This window comes from Podarcis liolepis, assembly GCF_965112155.1.
Source record: "Podarcis liolepis genome assembly, chromosome: Z".
Taxonomy (NCBI): Eukaryota; Metazoa; Chordata; class Lepidosauria; order Squamata; family Lacertidae; genus Podarcis; species Podarcis liolepis.
The window spans coordinates 37,790,928-37,810,686 of NC_139570.1; the positions used below are offsets into that span (position 1 = coordinate 37,790,928).

Below are 19,759 nucleotides of genomic sequence, written 5' to 3' on the forward strand. Positions count from 1 at the left end.
TGGGAAGAGGGCATGAAACTCGTCTTTGAGCAGAGGTTCGTCCAAGGCGTAGCCCGGCACCCAGCTGTTCGCACTGGCCGGGGTGCCCTCCTTGGCGAGAAAGTATTCTACCCCCTCTTCCCCCCATCTGGAGTCCAAAATCTCCGTGACTTCGTTGATGCGCTCCTTCTGTGCCACTCCCGCGTGCCCTGTTCTGTCTCTGACCGGACTCGGCGCCGTTCCGGGTTCCTGGAACCTGTGCGGTGCCTTGTAGGGAGTGAGCACCGATCTGTGGAACACCGGATGCATTCTGGAACCCACCGGAAGTGCCAGTCTGAAAGCTACCGGGTTGACCTGCTCTTCGACTTGGTAGGGCCCCAGTTGTTTATGCCCTAGTTTCTTCTTGGCCAACGACCTGGCCGGCACTGCGTGGGCTGCTAACCAGACCCAGTCTCCCACGTGGAGCTCTTCGCCAACCCTTCTGTGTTTGTCCGCTTGTACCTTGTATGCGTGCTTGGCCAGCTCCAGGTGGCGCCTCAGCTGATCGTGGACTTCCTGCAGCTCCGACGCGAACGCATCTGCTGTCTGCGGCTCCCCCTCCCCCATTCTTTCCAGTCCCGGGAAGGTTCTGGGGTGCCTCCCGTTGTTGGCGAAGAACGGCGTGACCCCCGTGGACACGTGCTTCGTGTTGTTGTAGGCGAACTCGGCAAGCGGCAGATAATCCACCCACGTCGCAGGCTGTTGATTTGCATAACATCTCAGGTACTGCTGCATGATGGCATTGACCCGCTCCGCTTGCCCGTTGGTCTGCGGGTGTCTCGCCGACGCCAGGTTGATCTTGACGTTCAGGAAGCCCATCAGCTTCTGCCAGAAATTCGAGATGAACTGCCGCCCCCGGTCGGACAGAATAGACCGTGGCAGACCGTGAACCCTGAACACGTGGTCTATGAACAGTTTGGCGGTTTGCTCCGCCGTGGCCACCTTAGCACACGGAATGAAATGTGCCATCTTGGAAAACAGGTCCACCACCACCAGCACTGCCGTCTTGCCCCTCGAGCTGGGCAGATCCGTGACAAAGTCCAGGGCCACCCTTTCCCAAGGTTCGACCGGAGTTTGCAGCGGTTCCAACAGTCCGGCCGGCGGTCTGTGCACTGGCTTGGCCCTCTGGCAGGTGTCACACCTCGCCACGTAGTCTGCGACCTCCCCTCTCATTCCAGGCCACCAGAAATCCCTGGCGACTAATTCCACCGTCTTCTCCTTGCCAAAGTGCCCGGCAGTGGGCGCGTCGTGCAGCTGCTGCAGCACCTTGGCGCGAAGGTCGTCTCCCGGCACGTAGATGGCCCCTTTACGGATGAGCAATCCATCTCTTAGCTGGAAACCGTCGGCCGCTGCCTTGCCCCTTTGCACCTCTGCCATATTTGCTTGCGCGAAGGAGTCATCCTGCAACGCTCGTCGCACCGCCTCCAGGTCCACGGTTGCCGCGGCGCACGCCCACACTGTTGGTGCGAAGATGTGCATGGCGGCCGCTGGCGTTGCGTCCTCCAGATACTGTGGCTTACGGGAGAGAGCGTCCGCCATGATGTTAGTGTCCCCCGGGACATACTCTATGCGGAAGTCGAAGTTCGCAAAGAACTCAGCCCAACGTATCTGCCTCTGGTTTAGGAACTGTGCCGTGCGCCAGTGCTCCAGATTCTTGTGGTCCGTGCAAACCTGCACCGTGTGCTTGGCGCCGATCAGGAAGTGCCTCCACGCTTTGAACGCTGCATGAATGGCCAGCAACTTCCTGTCCCAGATGGTGTAGTTCTGCTCGGACTTGCTGAGCTTCCTGGAGTAAAACGCTCCCGGTCGCCACACCCCCTGCGGGTCCTTCTGCAGCAGGACCGCCCCCACGGCTCTGTCCGAGGCGTCTGTCTCCACCCTCATCGGCCTGCTGGGGTTGACATGAAGCAGCTGCTCTTCCGACGCGAAGAGACGCTTGAGTGCCTGAAAGGACTGCTCCGCCTGCTCTGTCCAAATGAACTTCTTTTTCTTGGAGCTAAGCGTGTCTGTGATGGCCGCTGTCTGCATAGCGAAGCCCTTGATAAACTTGCGATAGAAGTTCGCAAAGCCAACAAACCGTTGGACCTCCTTCCGGTTGCGTGGGCTCTTCCAATCCAACACCGCTCGAACCTTGGCGCTGTCCATGGCGAGCCCCTTGTCAGACAGCTTGTAGCCCAGAAAATCCACCTCCGTCACGTCAAATTGGCACTTCTCCAGCTTGGCGTAGAGCCTATGTTGCTTTAGCCTGCTCAGCACTTCCTTGACGTGTCCATCATGCTCCTGCTGCGATTCCGAAAAGATCAGGATGTCATCTAAGAAACAGACGCACGTCTTGTAGAGAAGTCCCGCCAACACGTGATGCATGAAAGCTTGAAAAACGTGGGAGCCATTTAGCAATCCAAAAGGCATAACTCTATATTCGTAGGTACCCAGTGGCGTGAACATGGCCGTCTTCCACTCATCTCCTTCCCGCATGCGAATGAGGTTGTACGCCCCTCGCAGGTCTAACTTGGTGAACACTTTTCCCTTCCGCACCTTCGCTAGGAGGTCGTCGATTCGGGGCATGGGGAAGTCCGATGGCTTGGTCCCATTGTTTAAAATGCGATAGTCCACTACCAGTCTTTTTTGGGGCGTGTCCCGCTTTTTAACAAAGAATACAGGACTGCCCCCCCGCTGCCTTGGACTCTCGGATGAAACTGCGCTCCAAATTATGATCTATGAACTCTTTGAGTTCTTGCAGTTCGTCCTCTGACATGGAATACAGTTTCCCTTTAGGCAGCGCCGCCCCCGGCAGCAGGTCAATTTTGCAGTCATATGGTCTGTGAGGGGGTAGCCTGCCTGCCTCCTTCTCGCAGAAAACTTCCAAAAATTCTGCGTACTTGTGGGGAATCGCTTGCAGCGTGCCTAGCAGCAGCTGTGACTCCTCTTCCTCTCCTTCCTGCCTGGGCACGATGCAGTGTTCAGCACAAAAGGAAGAGCCGAAGGTCAGCTGCCTCTGGAACCAAGCCAGCGTTGGGCTGTGCTTGTCCAGCCAACTCATTCCCAATACAATGGGCGTATCCGATAGTTGAGTGACATTGAAGCTGATGATTTCTTTGTGATTCCCAAGTCGCATCACCATTGGTGGCGTCTGCTTCACCACTTGCCCCCCGAGCAGCTCCCTGCCATCCACCGTGACAACCTGCAGGGGCAGTGTGGCCGGCAGCAACTGTATAGCGTGTTTGTCGACAAAGTCCTGCCCTATAAAGTCCGCATTGCTGCCTGAGTCAATGGTGATTGGCACGTCCATGGTGATTCCATTGGGCAGCTGGAGAGATGCGGTGAGCCTCACTACTGGTTTGGGCGGGAGGGGGTTCACGGGCTGTAAAATCTCTGGGGACTGCGTCACTAACACGTCTGGCTGGGCCCCAGGGCCTCTTCCTCCAGCCAGACTGCGTCGTTTCCCTGCTGTGGTCTTCCTTGCTGCGTTGCTGCAGTCACCATTGCTGAGGCTGCAGTGAGCTTGTGGAGCCTCTGGGGACACTCTTTCGCCATATGCCCTGGCTCCTCACAGACGTAACACTTCCTGTTCCCTCTAGAAGGCTTCGCTTTCACTGCTGCCGGTGCTAGGGCTCTGGTTGCTGACTGAGCCCTTGCACCTCCAACCTCCATAGGTTCCGCTCCTCCTCCTGGCGGAGGCGTGGATTGCGCACGCGCTGCTTCTCTGGGAAGGAAGGAGGAGCCCCTGGCTGGTTCGCGCCCTCCACGCCCTTCGTCCCTGCTCCACGGACGTTCTTCCATCCGCACCCCCACTGCCAGCGCCCTCTGAACGACCTCCTGGGTGGTCCGGGGTCTCTCCCCCCTCGCGATTTCATCTTTAATCGAGCTGTGCAACCCCTCCCAAAAGAGGTCTCTTACAGGGGCCGAATCTCTGTCCCATTCCAGGGCACTGACCAAAGCGAAAAAGCGGGCATGGTACTGCCTCACGCTGGCCCTCCCTTGCCTTAGTCCATGCACCTCCTTCCGGGCAAGATCCACGTCAATGCTTGATAAAAAACACCCATCCATCGCTTTAATAAAGGCATCCGCATTTTGGAGCGCCGGATCCTTATCTCTCCATAAATTGCGCAGCCATGCTTTAGCATCCCCATGCAAATGGGACATGATGAATCCCACTTTCTCTTGCTCATCTCTAAAGTCTTTATTCAGCAGTTGCAGTGCGCACAGTACGTCTGCTCTAAAGTTGGGATACTGTTGCAGGTTCCCATCGAAGTGAGAGACCAGACCGCCTGTTCGTCTCGCCAACCCAATTCCCTCCTGCCTGGGTGTCTGCTTTGTAAGCACGTCTAACCTGACCTGGAGATCCCTGCAGGCGGCAGCTGCCTCCTCCTCTCTCTTCCTGGATGCGAGAGCCGCTGCATTCAGTTGTGACACTGCTTCTCTGAGTTCCGCTATCTGCTGCTCAGCCGTCATGTCGGCTGCCGTTCGTGAGCTCGCTGGTAGGCACCTGCTTCTCTCCCCTCCTCGAGGCTGTAGATGCCCACAATTGTGAGACGGAGCTTACTGTCAGAGCTGCTTGAAGATCCTAGCCCACAGAGGATCACGCTAGCCAGCGATCATTAAGTAAAAGTCTTTATTGAGTTACAGTTTCCATTCTCAAGCTGCTGCGTGCAACTCTACGTCTAGTAGCTAGATCGGCGAAGCTCCGTCTGAGTCTCCGCCCCGTGTGCACCAACTTAATATCCTAGCCCGGCTCCACCTTTTCCGCCTGACTGTCCTCCTCTGGGTCCCTCTACCCCCCGGGGTCTCTTCCTTCCGGGATTCTTCTGACGCTGACCCCCCGGACCCTCCTGTCTCCTTGCGCCGGGCTTTAGGACCTGGCTCCCTTTCCGGGCTGCTTACTGCGCCGCCTTCCTCTGCATTTGAACTTGGCGCGCGCGCCCAACCTTCCACTTTCCGCTTAACCGTTTCTTCGCTCCCCGATGGAGGTGTGGCCACTCCTGACTCGTGCCCTCCCTCCTGTGGTGAGCTGCCAGCGCTTGCCCCCTGGCTCCCTTCCTCTTCCCTGCTCTCTGGCGGTGACGCTGGTCCCGATTTCCAACTGCTCTCCTCTGAGTCCCCTCTGGCTCTATCTTCCTGGGGTGCCCCCCTAGACTCCCCCCTTGCCCTGGCCACTGGTGCTCCTTTCTGTGAATCCTCTGATTCACTGGAAAGACTCGGAGATCTCGGGTCGTCGTCATCACTCATCTTTTCTTCTGCCTCCTCCCCTTCGCTCTCTGTTTCCTCCCTTGCCCTTGCCTCTGCTCCTAAACCCCTGACACATGCGCTGTTCTGGTTTGCCAGAAGCGGCTTAGTCATGCTGCCCACTTGACCCAGAAAAACTATCTGCGGACAAATACCAGCTCCCTCAGCCAGTAAAGCGAGGTGAGCACTGCAACCCTAGGGTTGTTTGTGACTGGACTTAACTGTCAGGGTCCCTTGCATAAGAGTATTAGCAACTAGAATTAGAATACAGTATGTGTGTACTTGTTTAAATTGAAGTATAGTTGGTGGGCACAGGAAGGGTTAAGTACCCCATCTTCCCACCTGCCAATCCATCTCTAAAAGCACTGCCTCTCTTTTGATGCTATCTCCACAAATTCAGGTTTGGGACATGATATTCATCCCTTAAAAGCCCCTGCTTGGAATTAAGCTCCATTTAAATGAGCAGGACTTGCCTCCAACTCCAACTTGTGGTTAGAAGAATGCGCCATTTACTTGTTCCCCCAAAGCAAAGGGCAGCCCAGCTGTTATGGTGGTATGAAATGGCATGTTTGATCTCAGCCATTTGATCTGTCTCCTCTTCCACAGCCCTGCCCAACGACAACCCAGGTGGGTTTCATGGATGAACAATGTGCTTTGACGGATATGAAGCCACTTTACCTCAGCCTTGAGTTCCCATCCTTCTATAAGTGGGTGTCGGCTGTTGGCTACACCAAAGGTAATCCAAATTTGGGAGTTTTATGAAAAGGTGGTGGGGAGGGGAGTTCTAACATTTTCTCAAAAACCATTTAAATTCATTGTCACACTAAAACCCTTATGTACTTTCTACCCATCACAGGAGACGCCATGTGCAAACACATGTGTAGGGCATCTGGGAAGAATTTCATGGTGAGCCGAGGGGATCGATTCACAGATGGAACAAGGTGTGAGCTGAGCAGCCCTGCAGAAGAGACAGCGGTTGGCCTGTGTGTGATGGGCAGCTGCAGGGTAAGGACAATAGCCATGCAGAGGTGTGCCAGAGAACATCTGACACTTCATTAAGGCAGGCAGGTCCAGGAGTTGTTGTTTGTAATCCTGTGCCTTTTTCTGACTTGCACCCATTCTTAGTTTGTCTCCTCAGTGACTCAGCCCAGTGAAGCTTTCCCTATAATGTATATCCAGGACAGGAAAAGCCTTGCTTGTGCATTTATGTAATTATTATGATTCATTTGACAGTTGCTCCCTGCATAAAAATATGCTTTCAAAAGATTAAGAGCTGAAGGCATAACATAAAATCAGAAAACAAGGCTTTGTTATTGAACATAAGAATTTAAGAATAGCCCTGCTGGATTGTGCCAGTGACTCATCCGGTCCAGCATCTTCTTCTTTCAGATGCTCCAGTGGAAATCCCACAAGGAGCAATTGAGCAATAACCCGTTAAAAGAAATAACCTGTTAAACAGCACTTAGTTTAGTTTTCCTGGCTGCTGTTAAAGGCACAGGAGCAAGGCTGAAAGGAAAAGGTGGCAACCCGTAATTATGCCTCGCTGTAAACAGCCTTACTAGAAAAATTAACCAATAAACTGAAACTGACATGGGGACAAACAGAAGAAGACGCCTTCACCCCGGTATGGCTCCCCTTTATCACATACACATCCCAACAAGACAATGACAAAAATCCACCAACAGCATACAAATCAATATGACTAACCTGATCCAAAACACCCACCCACCCCACTCACATACAAAAACAAAGATCACCACAGCCAACCACAACCAAACAACCACACCCTAGGCCAACCCCAACCTCTCTCACCACCAAAGGAACACAAGTGAACAGCAGAGAACCTGCACAAGCAACACTGACACCAAACCCTACATACATTAAGTAAAATAGAAACATTGCCACCCGACCCCCCCATCTTCCCCCCTCCGCCTCCCCCTCCCCTTTTCTTTCTAATGTCTCAACAAATGAAACTGATTTGTAAAAATGTTACATGGAAAAATACGAGAGAGAGACATTACACATACTCATGTAAATCAAGAAAATCTTTAATAAAAATACATTTTTTTTAAAAAAATATTCCTCCCTGTTTTCCCCATCACCCAGTTGCACAGAAGAGGAAGGGACCTTAGGAACACAGGAAGCTGCCTTATTCCATGTCAACCCCTTTGTCCATCCAGCTTAGTATTGTCTACACTGATTGGTAGCACTCTCCAGGATTTCAGACCAAGTTCTCCCCCCAGCTTTACCTGGAAATGCCAGAGATAGAACCTAAGACCTTCAGCGTGCAAAGCAGAAGCTCTGCCACTGTAGTGGTTCTTCCACTGGCCACTGTGAGAACAGGACGTTGGACTAGATAGGCCTTTCACCTGATCCAGTAGAACTCTACTTATCTAGTAAACTGCAATGGGCTGCACAGAATATCCATTTCTTGGGGGAGGGGGAATGACAATGCTTAGAACCCCCCCCAAAAAAGACCCCCCCAAAAAAACCCTGCAACTCCCCTAATAAGTAAAGATATATTTAAAAAACAGGCAGGCAACTCCCCCGCAATAGACAACACTCCCCAAAGTCCAAACAACTCATTTTGGGGGAGGGAGAGGGAGGGGCGGAAACTAAGGGGTGATGGACTGAGGGCCCTATGGTGTCCGTGGGCACCATGCTGGGGACCTTAATCATATCCTATCACTGCATTAGGCCAGTTGTGGCTCCATCATCCCCTGGGCGAACTGAAGCAGCTTTCTTTCTTTTTTGCCCAGATGTTTGGTTGTGATGGTAGGATGGATTCTGTGAAGAGGATGGATATGTGCCGAGTATGTGGTGGAGACAACACTACCTGTTTCGGTGTGAAGGACTCTTACGCGGAAGGAAAATCCAGAGGTATAGCACTGCTCCTTCTCTTTTTCCTTTCTAATTGTTACATTTTTATTATTCTTTTTCCTCCAAGAATGGAGCACACTGTTTTCTTCATTACATTCAGAACAAGCCTGGAAGGTAGGTTAAGCTGAAATATAGTGAGTGGCTCCTGGTAGGGATAGGGAAGAAATCAGGTTATCTCAAAACAATTTGCAAACTGAAATTTTGCTTGGATCTAAGTTTAGTTCAGTGATTAAAAGTAAAAAATTTAAAACCAATTTTTGCACTGGGATGCTGAAATCTTTTGGCATAGCTTTGGCATAGTTTTGAATGTCACATGGCTGGGGCTGTAAAAAAGCAGCAACTTCCATTCTGAGCTGTTCTTATCCCAACCAGCACTGTTTCCTTGCCCCTGCAGTTCGGTTTCCACCAGATAATATATTATTTGCCTTGCTTTCTGCTATTTCATGTAAGTTAAATAATAATTTCCATATAACCGCCCAGAGTGACTGGGGAAACTCAGCCATATGAGCAGGGTATAAATAATAAATTATTGCATTATTATCATATCACATGTAAGTTACAAATTTAATGCAATGAACAACATAATAATTTCCTCATTCATTTAAATACAAAGAAAGCACAATTTAAACTGAGGGCGCATGAAAGGAAGTAATCAATTACACATCCTTTGCAGACTGAAAACACCACCAATTACCAATCGGTATTTGCTGGATTGATTTACATTCCAAACACAGGCCAAGCAAATAAGCACCAGCAATTTCTGCTTCTATTTTTAAATGGAATTTTTCACTTTGCCTGTTTGTGCCTCAATCCCACACATTTTTAGCTGCAGACATCTTCTCCTGCCTCTCGTTTTTCCTTTCTTGGATCTTCTTTGGTATAAATGTGCCCCGTTTCTCCCTTCTCTTTTGTCCCCCTTCCAGAGTATGTTACATTTTTGAGGCTCCCTCCTAACACCACCATGGTCCATGTGGTCAACCGGAACCCACTGTTCACGCATTTGGGTGAGTTTAGTAATGCAGCTTTTAAAAAACACACAACTGAAATCCTTTAAACATATAAGACAAAACTACAGATAGTAAAGTTGCTTTAAGATTACCACAACCAACCTCAATAATTTCTAAAGCAAACCCATACTAGATTTCCTCGAGAATGCAAACATTTTGCAGGGGGAAATCAGTCACAAACCAGAAATATACATTTGCGTAATTAAAGTGGATTAAAGTGCTCTGTTGCGCTAGCACAACAAATTCACTTTTTAAAAGAAAAATATGACTTTTTGTGGTAATGAAAGTTAGGGGAAATGCATTAAAAAGTGGAATAAATGAATAAACACCACACAAGAAAATCAGGATGAATGCTCTCATTTGATGTATAACCTCCCCGCAGACGATTCTGAACAGCAGCTCAGTTAATAGGGTACGTTGTCTGGCCTCTGCATAAACTTTGCCCAAGGAAATCAGGATGAATGCTCAACAAACCCATCATTTTGTGGGAACCCCAATATTCCAATGTAGCAACCCCCCCGTTTCCTTTAACCAAAAACCAATCCAAAAACAAATGTCTTGGGAGTGTGCCTACTAAGCCATGCTTTCGCAAAGCTCCGTTTTTAATATGCTTATATTCACAGCAAAAGCTGTACCAATTAGATGTGGAGAATAGGGCTGGGGAAACATTGCCCGAAACTGGGTTTGAAACGGGTCATAGCGGTGACAATTTCAGTTTTAAGGTAGGCAATATACAATGAAGGCCAGCAGGTGTCGCCAGCGTTTCACGCATAGCCTCCTCAGCTCTCCTCAGACTGTCAGTGCCATCGCTTCTCCAGCCAAGCAAGCAAACTGCCTCCTTCCTTCTGCCTCACACTGGGTGCTGGGAAGCGAAGGCAGGGCCGCGTCTTTTGAGTCCCTGTGGTGGGAGCACATGGGGAGCAGTGCTGGCTCCTCTTCCTCACCTCTGGGCCTTCATGGTGGCTTGGCAGTGGCACCAGTTTCCCCTCAATCTGCTGCCCGCAAGATGGAGGTAGTGGAGCTGGCTGGGACGTCGGCAATGTCAGGTGCTCCGTGAGGTGCAGCAAGGCCCATGGGGTAGGCTAGGAGGGAGCTGGTGCACCTGCTTCAGGGCGGCGAGAGGCGCTGAGGCGAGGCAATGCTGTCGGTATATGCTGTGCCATTAGCGCAGCAAAGGAGGAATGACTACGGAGGGCTGGCTGGCTACTGTACTGAGGCAGTTCAATCTGCTTTGAAGTCCTCCTTCCTCCTCATTTTCAGACATCATGATATATTACTCTACTACGATGTTTTGCTGGTGATAACATTGCAATGTTGAAAAGCGGGTATCTCCCATCCCTTGTGGTGACACATTGCTGTTGCCTCCTTCTAGGTGTGAAGGTACAAGGGCAGTATGTAGTGGCAGGGAAAGGCAGAATCTCTTTCAACATCACGTATCCCTCAGCCCTGGAAGACAATCGGATAGAATACAAGGTCTTTCTCACTGTGGAGAACCTGCCAAGCTTGGAGGAGATTCATGTTAATGGGCCAACGCAGGAGGACATAGACATACAGGTAACACGGTACAGCCTGGTAGAGAAGGCTGGCAGGCCATTTGGCCTGTAGGCCTGAGTTTTCCCACTCCCTGCTTAAACCCATTGAAATCAGCCAAACCATTGGTTGATCTCTGGACGCCATTCAAACCCTGGTTCCTTTTCCCTTCTAGGTTTATAGGAAATATGGGAAGGAGTATGGGGCTGCCACTAGCCCAGACATTGCCTTCAGCTACTTCAGACCAAGTGAGAAAGAGATACATTCATGGGTACCCCAGCTTGGCCCCTGCTCCGTGAGCTGTGGGGAAGGTGAGGCACATTGTTTTCTGGCTCCACGCTCAATTCAGTGGGACATTTCTGTGATGAAGTTATTTGAGCGCAGAGGTGGGATTGCTCTCCAGGGTGCTGATTTAGAAAAGGTGCACTGGGGCAAGTGGAACACTGTCTCAACAACCTCTGTCTACCTTCTTACTTAAATATAGTCCACAGGCCCCGCCTGTCAGCTTCCTCCTTATTTGCAAGGGTTATTGTCATTGGCTATGGCTCCACCTCCTCTTGGTCTTCTTGCACACCCCACCGCTCCCAATTGACACCACTGGGTGTTATAGCCTCAGGTTTCCTGCAAGGGGTTGGATGAGGATGGTTGAGAATTTCATTTGGTCCACAGCTCTAAGTGGACTAACCTGATCCACCCTACTCAGGGCTAAAAGGCATTAACTTTCCAGTTTTGCCACTCTCAAATTCCTTGAGTCCGTCCCCCCCCCCAAAAAAGTGGCAATATGTGTGCTTGGGGTTGAGATGTGCACAAAAATGAGCTTTTTTGGATTAAATTTGTACAAAGATTCATACGTCACACGGCAAAGTATGTACTGAAAAGCAATTAGTTGTATCCAGCTAAGTTCTACTTAGAGTAGACCCATAGAAAATAATTCACCTGTTAGTTGTGGCCATCTGCTTTAATATTGTCTGTCTTGTCACCTATAGCTGTTCTGTCCAATCAGCACTGACTCCCCTCTTTCCTTCTGGCAAATCCTGATCTCCTTTACACTTCATATTTTGCAGGTGCTCTGAAGGTCAGTTACTCCTGCTTTGACAAGGCAAGGAATGAAATGACGGATGACCTACATTGTCAGAAGACCCCAAGGCCCCCTGCAAGGCAAGAGCCTTGTGCTGTGGCCCCCTGCCAGCCCCAGTGAGTAAAGGTCCTGCTAGTTCTCTTTGTGGGAAAGGAAGAGCCCAGGTGACCCATGTTCATCTTCAAAAGCCTCTGCATTGCCCATTGCTGCCATCACTGAAAATGCTAAAGTTAGGGTATCAGTGGTAGAACATCTGCTTTGCATACAGAAGGTTCCAAGTTCAATCCTATTAGGGCTGGGGATGCCTGAAATCCCAAGAGAACCACTGCCAGCGTGAGCAGAGAATATTGAGCTAGGTGGACCAATGGATTGACTGGGTACAAAGCAACTTTCTATGAAAGGGTTGTAGCTCATGGTTTCCATGCAGATGATCCCAGATTTAGTTTCCAGCATCTTCAGGTAGGGCTGAAAATAATCCTCTGAAACTCCAAAGAACTGTCAGTGTAGACAGTGAGCTGGGTAACCAACAGTCTGGGTCAATATAGGACAGTAGGACAGCTTCCTATGTTAGTTATGTCCTAACAGTAAATATAGGTTAATTTAGGAGATGTGTACATATTGAAGCTATCTCAGAAGACCAACTCTGCATGAATCCACTAGTCCTAATATTCCAGTTTGGTTGCTAGAATTGGCTAGGCAAGTGTGGTGCAATGGTCTTACTAGGTGGCACAGAGTCCCAGGAAGAGCATCTTCCTTGCATGCAGAAGGTCCCAGGTTCAACCCCCAGCATCTTCAGCTTGGGCTGGGAGAGATTCTCTGCCTGAAATGCTGGAGAGTCACTACTGAGCTAGATAGGCCAGTGGTCTGACTCATACAAGGCAGCTTCCAACATTCTTTTTTATTTCATCCCCTGTACTCAGAACCACAAGGACTAGAATATTGCTTTCTTTTCAAGTAAACTGCAGCAGCTCAGAATCTGCTTTGCTTGCAAAAGGTTCCAGGTTCAGTCTCCAATGGCATCTCCAGGTGGGGCTGGAAGAGACCCGTCTGAAACCCTGGAGAGCCACTGCCAGTCACTGAAGACATTACTGCACTATTTGAATCAATGTTCTGAACAGGGCTGGGCAATATCTGGTTTTCAACCTTGTGATATATCACCTGTTAAACATTGGTGATATACCAATACATCCCAGTGACCAAAATAAGGATGAAGCTTTGTAGAGGCATTGGTTGGCTCAGTGGTGTAGCGTGGGGGTGCAGGGGGGGGCCGACCGCACCAGGCGCAACATCTGGGGGTTAGGGTTAGGGGGCGCAAATCCACGGGTTAGGGGGCGCAAATTACTTGCCTTGCCACGGGTGCTGACAACCCACGCTACGCCACTGGGTTGGCTTTCCCCACATTGTGATTTTTGTATAGCACATAAACACACACACATCATGATTTGTGATATATTGCCAGGTCAAGAATTATGAAACTGATATGATACGGACTTCAAACCAGTTCTGGGTATATCGCCCACCCCTAGCTCTGACTCTGTTATAAGGCAGCTTCCTGTGTTCCTGATGCCACTTCCTGCATGACTGTGGGGTGGGTGTGACAGGCCCTTCCTGTTTTCTCCAAGATGGGTAGCAGAGTACTTTGGGCCCTGCAGCGCCCCCTGTGGCGGTGGTGTGATGGAGCGACTGGTTTACTGTGCAAAGGAAGAAAGAGGATTGAATGTGACCCTGCCTGATTCAGAATGTGTGGATGCTCCCAAACCATCAGCTGTCGAGTCCTGCAACACTGAGATGTGTCTTCCAAGGTAAGTAAACATATAAGTCACCCATAAGGGACAATGGGTTGTCCAATGTCTTGGCCTCCTGTGATTCTTCAGAAGAGCAAGGAAGAACTGCAGAAATGTGCAGTGATTGGTGAAGATGGGTGGTGGCACACACATACACCTGGAACCATGAGTCTTTTAATTGGCTCACAAAATTACATTGAGGGGTTTTTCTGATCTCGCCCAACTACACCAGGGAAACTTTGATCATTTCTAAGTTAATCCAAGGAGAACATAGGAAGAGCCTGGCTGCTGGGTCAGACCAAAAAATTTAGTCCAGCACCCTGTTTTTATAGTGGCCAACCTGATTCCTCCAATGGCAAGTCCGCAAGCAGGACCTGAGTGCAACAGCAACTCTCCCCTCTTGCAGAGGCAGACTGCCTCAGACAATGAAGGGAAAACAGAACCATTGTGGTTAGAAGCCATTAATAGCATTATATTCCATGAAAGATTCTCCACCCACGAACACACAGTGAATACAGAATCTGTTGCAGAGAAATCCAGAAGTGGCCAAGGTCATTCTGTAATGGCTGTTACTTCCTATCCAGGTGGAAGGAATCAGAGCCAGGCCAGTGCTCTGTGATTTGTGGCTTGGGGGTTGCCCCAGTGAATTTGACTTGCGTTCAACTCTGGGATGGGGTGGAAAGTACCATGGATGCCAGCCTGTGCCCAGCGGATGAGAAGCCCCTGGCCTTTGTGTCTTGCATGGTGAACATCTGCCCTTTGGGATGGAACACGGTATGTAGAGCATAGGAGGAGCTCTGTTGGACTGGACTAAAGGCCAATCTAATTAGGGTTGCAGGGAAAGCCCAGTTTAGTTTGTGTCTGAAGAAAAATGTACCTAATTTGCCATTTCAAAACAATATACAAACTAAAACGCAGCCATGGTTCAAAATTTGCACTTCTCCGAGTTTGAGAATGCAGTTCTCCACGTATACCAAAATATGCATGTATTAAAGTGTGTATAAAAATGCATATAATAGTGGAAAGAACATACAAAATGCATTATATAAGGGAAAATAGAAATATTGGGGGAGATACAATTGCAGTTGAATGTAGCCACTGTATGCTAACAGCTCAAGCCATGTCTGATACACTTATTCAGCTTTTCTCTCCATCGACTCTTGAGTAATATAGCTTTGCAACTGACAGAAACCCCAGCATATTTGTGATATGAAATGGTTTTCTGGAGGAGACCGTGTTGACAATGTAGCCTATTAAAATAAGTTGGTCAAGTACATAGGTAGGCAAACTAAGGCCTGGGGGCTGGATCTGGCCCAGTTGCCTTCTAAATCCGGCCCACGGATTTGGTGTGTTTAACATGAATAGAATGTGTCCTTTTATTTCAAATGCATCTCTGGGTTATTTTTGGGTAATAGGAATTCGTTCATTCCCCATCCCCCCCCAAAATAGCCCGCCCCCCCCCACAAGGTCTGAGGGACTGGCCCCCTGCTGAAAAAGTTTGCTGACCCCTGGTCAAGTATGTAGCATAGATGCATCCTCAAACTGGACGCATAAGCGCTACATACTTCATTACCCTGGGAGCTGTAGTACGATGAAGCTGCTGAGAAGATCCTTGTGCCAAAACTGGAGTCCCCTGGGTTCCCTAAAGGGGAGCCTTGACAGATATGTTACATTCCACATCCTAACTTGTTTCCCTGCCATGAGATATTGTGCTCTTCTGCAGCAGGAAGACATGCCCCACTCAGAGCTCTTGGTCCCGTTTTGGCCTCATAAGACTGGAAATCGCTCAGTGTATGTCTGGAGCCCTTTGGCTGGAGCATGCCCTGTCACCTGCGGGGGAGGTAAGGTGGTTTCCTAGGTGCTTCTTGTGCATTAATGAGCTCATCAAAGACTATTTTGTGTATTATCATTTTCCAGAAGGGAGCTTTGTCTTGACAACCCTCTTATCCTACACTAATTGTTTGTTTGACTTCAAAACATTTTCATTCTGCTCTTCAACCAAAACAGCTCCCAGAGTGGCTTACATATGATCAATAAAGCAAGACAATCCCTGTCCATAGGCTAACAGTCTATCCTGAGTGATGTGACATGAAAGAAAATAGGGATGAGGAGGGAAGAGGAAAAAGCAAGCTCAGGGACTGGTTCTTAATGTTAGATGGAATGCCTGATGGAATGCAAAGGCCATGGCTAGATGGCAGTTGAAGGCTGGAGAAGCCCAATGGAATTGGTCTCTCAGTAGAGCTGATGTAGTCCCAACCCTCTCTCTGCTGCAGCCTGATGGGATGGCTGCTGCCCAGCTGAGATGAAGCCAAATGCAACTGATGTCTTAGTAGAGCCAGTAGAATAGCTCTGTTTTTATTCTCTTTTTCTGCTGCAGTCCAATGGAATGATCACTACTAGTTGTATGGGAGCCAAAGATGACTGGTGGAGTAGCCCTGCTTCTTGTTTCTTTCCCACTCCTCTGCATAGCTGTCAACCTTTCCCTTTTCTTGCGAGGAATCCTATTCAGGAAGAGGGAATTTCCCTTAAAAAAAGGGAAACGTTGATAGCTATTCTCTTCTGCAGCCTGATTGGATGGTGGCTACTAGGTGACAGTTGAGAGAGAACCAAAATCAATTGGTCTTTCAGCAGAGCCAATGGAATAGCACTGCTTCCCTTCTGTGCTTCTGGCTTCACAGCCAGATGGAATGGCTGCTGCCAGGCTGAGAGCTGGAAAGAGGGAAGATCCAGTGTCCCTGCAAGAAGGAATTAAAAGAAATTGGAGCTCATCAAGTGTGCTCCTGGGGGGAAACAAAGGAGTTTTACATAATCCATTCTGGCCACTTCTCTTTCCAGGCTTGATGTGGCTGAGCTATGTCTGCCTGGTCTTTGACACCAGAGAGGAAGCAGAGGAGGAACATTGTAACCAGGCACCAAAGCCAGCGAGTCAGCTGGAACTGTGTAACCCCACGCCATGTCCAGCAAGGTAAAAGTGCATAGCATGAGCATAAGTATGAATAAATCTTGCAGGTCTAGCCTTGTAATCCTTTCACAGGCCCGTGAGGCACATTCGCAGCCCGGAAGAAAGAAAAAAGAATCCACTCATGCGTTTACAAACGATTCTTTGCCTGATGGTCACCTGGAGATTATTCCTGCTTGCCACCGGTGACTGGATCCGTGGTTTTGTCACAAGCCCAAGGAAGTTGATGGAATAAGTTGATTTGTGTCTGTCTCCTCCTTTCCTGCACTCTCTCCAGCTGGGAAGTGAAGGAACTCTCTCCATGCCCTGTGACCTGTGGTGGAGGAAAGATACCCCTCTCGGTCCGCTGCGTCCGGCAAGACAAGAACACAACCCGGACTCTTCCTCACTCGAAATGTAGTCGGATACACAGGCCAGCTAGCAGCAGAGAATGTGCTATGGAGCCATGCCCAGCCAGGTAAGTGCCAATCATTTTGAGGGCAGTGGCCAAGGAGAGCCTTCTTTGTCTTTTATGATGAATTCACAATCTCTAGAGCCAGGTCTGGGATTGGCCTGTTAGCAGTGGGTGGAACTGATGGTGGGAGTCACATGTTGCCCCCCGGGTGCTTTTGATTCAACAACTGGGTTCTGTTGTTTCCACCTGCCAGGTGGTCCTACAAAATGGGCACGTGTAGCACCAGTTGTGGTAGAGGCGTGATGCGCAAGGTCCTGTACTGTGCACGAGCAATGGGGGAGAAGGCGGAGGAAGAGATTCTACCAGACACGGTCTGTGAGAGTTTGCCTCGCCCTGAAGAGCAGGAAGTGTGCAACCTGGAACCATGTCCCCCAAGGTCATTCATTAGTTGTGAATTCATTTAACTGGAGTCTTTTCCTCATCACCACAAATATTATTTTGTTATTATTTAGCCAATTTATAGACTGCTTATCTATCTGTACTATATATCTAGGATATATCTAGGAAAGTTGATTTTTCAGTGTGCATTTGAATATTGCAACCAAATTTAGCATGATGGTTCCTGAGGTGAAGGAGCAAGTTTTTGTCTATATTGGAATACAGTTGAAAGCAATTTTGAATTAAGATGGTGGACTGAACCTTTCAAATCTTCAATGATTTTCTTTTGTTTCTTAGAATTCTCAAGGCATGCCAGCTACGAGGCTGCTAGTTATGCATAAATTATATTCAAATGGTTCAGACTGAGACGAAATCACTAGAACAACAACAACAAAATGTCAAGGGCTCCAAAACATGCAACAGCTCTTTACACATAAACAGATAACTTTAAAATGCTACATATAATTTTCTTATTACCTTGATGTTTTAGATTGAATTTGAATGTGGTGTGTAAATTGCTATGGGCTGTATTTATGAAGAGCAGTATAGATAGATATAGATAATCTGATATTCCCAAATGTTTTGTGCAAAGTGGAATGATAGGAAGGCCCTGTTAAAATCTGGGGATGGTGCGGAGGGCAGTTGTGTGTGTTCACTTGACTCACTGATCAACTCTTTTCTCTCTCTCTGAGAAGGTGGAAAGTGACTAGAATGGGTCCGTGTTCCTCCTCCTGTGGACTTGGGGTAGCCACCCAGTTGGTGACTTGCATGCAGCTTTCTGGGGGACAAGAGATTGAGCTGGCTAAGAGCCAGTGCCGAGAAGCAGAGAAGCCCCCCTTCAGTGTGCCTTGTGTGATCCGGGTCTGCCCTTATGAATGGAGGGTCACCAAATGGACACAGGTAAACCTTTCAGTCAGGGGTGGGAACTAAAGCCTTGGGGTCACCTGGCCTCTCTATCTGGCCAGCAAAACTCTTCCCAGGCCACACACCCCATTGGCCTTGCTTCACATCTCAAGTGCTTTTACTTGGCTAGAATGTGTCCCTGAAATCTGATAATGCCTCTTGCTTGGATGGAAGATGGAGACAGGGTGGGGTGAGTCTGCAAAATTTCCATCCATTGCTCCTCCTACTTATGCCTCTGGCCCCAACATGGAATGTGGCCTTCAGAAGGCTGTCTAGAAGGGAATGTGGCTCTCAGGCTAAAAATGGTTCCCCACCCCTGGTTCAGGCTTCAATACATTCAGAGATGTGTTGGAATTAGGACAGAGCTGGGTTGCTCTCAAGAACCCCCCTTGGCATTTGCCAAGGCCCCCTGCCCCTCTCGTTATTATTTTTTACTTTGAGGACTTGTTCTGTGGGCATTGCCTGCTTTTTTGTTAGTCTTTGTTTTTTGGGAAAGTGGTTAAGTGTTTTGCTTGTTTAGAGAGGGAGATTCAGTATCACCAGCTTTTCTTCTGTGAAATGGGCATTTTGTGGTGCCCACCACAGTTTTCTTAGATTTCTAGATGTGACCTCCAGCCCAAACTGGTTTTGGGGAGCCCTGGGTTAGACTCTTCGACTAGAGCTAGATCAGCCTAGCTTCAAATCCCAAATGCCACCCTTGTGAGAGTCATTCTTTCCCAGCCCACCCTTCTCACACAAAACAGGGAAAGCCATCTGTACTGCCTTGTGGTCTCAGAGGAAAAGGCAGCATAGAAGTGTCATAAGCCAATGATGGGAAAGTTGGGGGTGATGCATAAAAGTGTTTCCTGCCCATATTATTCCAGGACTCCTCTCATCTGTGAATACTTACTGTGCATTTAAAAATAGCTTCTGGGTTTCTCCCTCCAGTGTTCTGCCTCTTGTGGGAATGGTATTCAGACACGACAGGATTTCTGCATCAATCCCGAAACTGGGGCATGGGTGAACCCCACCTTTTGCATGCACTCCCCTAAGCCTGTGATGCTGCAAAGTTGCTCCGTCGCTCCCTGCCTTGAACAGGCCACAGCAGGTCCGGTCTCCAGGACAGATCTCAGGACTTTGCCGCCTCCTACAGAGCAACTGATGGCTGCAGTGACCATTGGCCCTGAAAAGCCACACCATAGAGCTTTGGACCTTCCACAGCCTGATGGACTAGCTCCTTCCATGAAACGATTTGAGGATATACTGTGGGATGCTGATGAGTACAGTTGCGCAGCTTGTATTTACTTACGTGTGATTATCACTAGACTTCGCCTTTTAACAGGGGCTGCCAACCCCTTTTAGGCCAGGAAGTACATTTGTGAGGAAGTGCAATTGGTGGGGCATATTTGAGAGACCACCTCTTTCCCTACGGACTCTCTTGGGTGTTAATATCAGAAAAGCCTTCAAAAGTTCAGGGGTGGTGGTTGCCTGGAAGAGAGCATTCTCTGTGGCAGCCCCTAAGTTTTGGAATTCCCTCTCCACAGAGGTCCATCTGGCTTCTTAACT

At 49.1% G+C, this 19,759-nt stretch overlaps 1 protein-coding gene across 9 annotated transcripts in view; it reads left to right on the top strand.

The window, feature by feature from the left end:
* Positions 1-19,759, top strand: part of ADAMTS13 (ADAM metallopeptidase with thrombospondin type 1 motif 13) — a 45,894-nt gene that overhangs the window by 20,957 nt on the left and 5,178 nt on the right. For 8 of the 9 annotated variants that reach the window (XR_014521519.1, XR_014521520.1, XM_083485494.1 and 5 more), the window contains 15 exons: positions 5,848-5,977; positions 6,098-6,246; positions 8,001-8,121; positions 9,045-9,125; positions 10,501-10,682; positions 10,834-10,969; positions 11,723-11,852; positions 13,359-13,538; positions 14,105-14,294; positions 15,244-15,361; positions 16,356-16,485; positions 16,757-16,936; positions 17,127-17,309; positions 18,007-18,211; positions 19,142-19,478. Coding sequence is in view for 7 of the 9 variants with exons in the window: in XM_083485494.1 (XP_083341620.1) it covers positions 5,848-5,977; positions 6,098-6,246; positions 8,001-8,121; positions 9,045-9,125; positions 10,501-10,682; positions 10,834-10,969; positions 11,723-11,852; positions 13,359-13,538; positions 14,105-14,294; positions 15,244-15,361; positions 16,356-16,485; positions 16,757-16,936; positions 17,127-17,309; positions 18,007-18,211; positions 19,142-19,478 (2,452 nt within the window). In the remaining 2 variants the exon portion in view is untranslated. The remainder of the gene's footprint in view (positions 1-5,847; positions 5,978-6,097; positions 6,247-8,000; positions 8,122-9,044; positions 9,126-10,500; positions 10,683-10,833; positions 10,970-11,722; positions 11,853-13,358; positions 13,539-14,104; positions 14,295-15,243; positions 15,362-16,355; positions 16,486-16,756; positions 16,937-17,126; positions 17,310-18,006; positions 18,212-19,141; positions 19,479-19,759) is intronic. The other variant, XM_083485495.1, reaches the window with a different exon arrangement.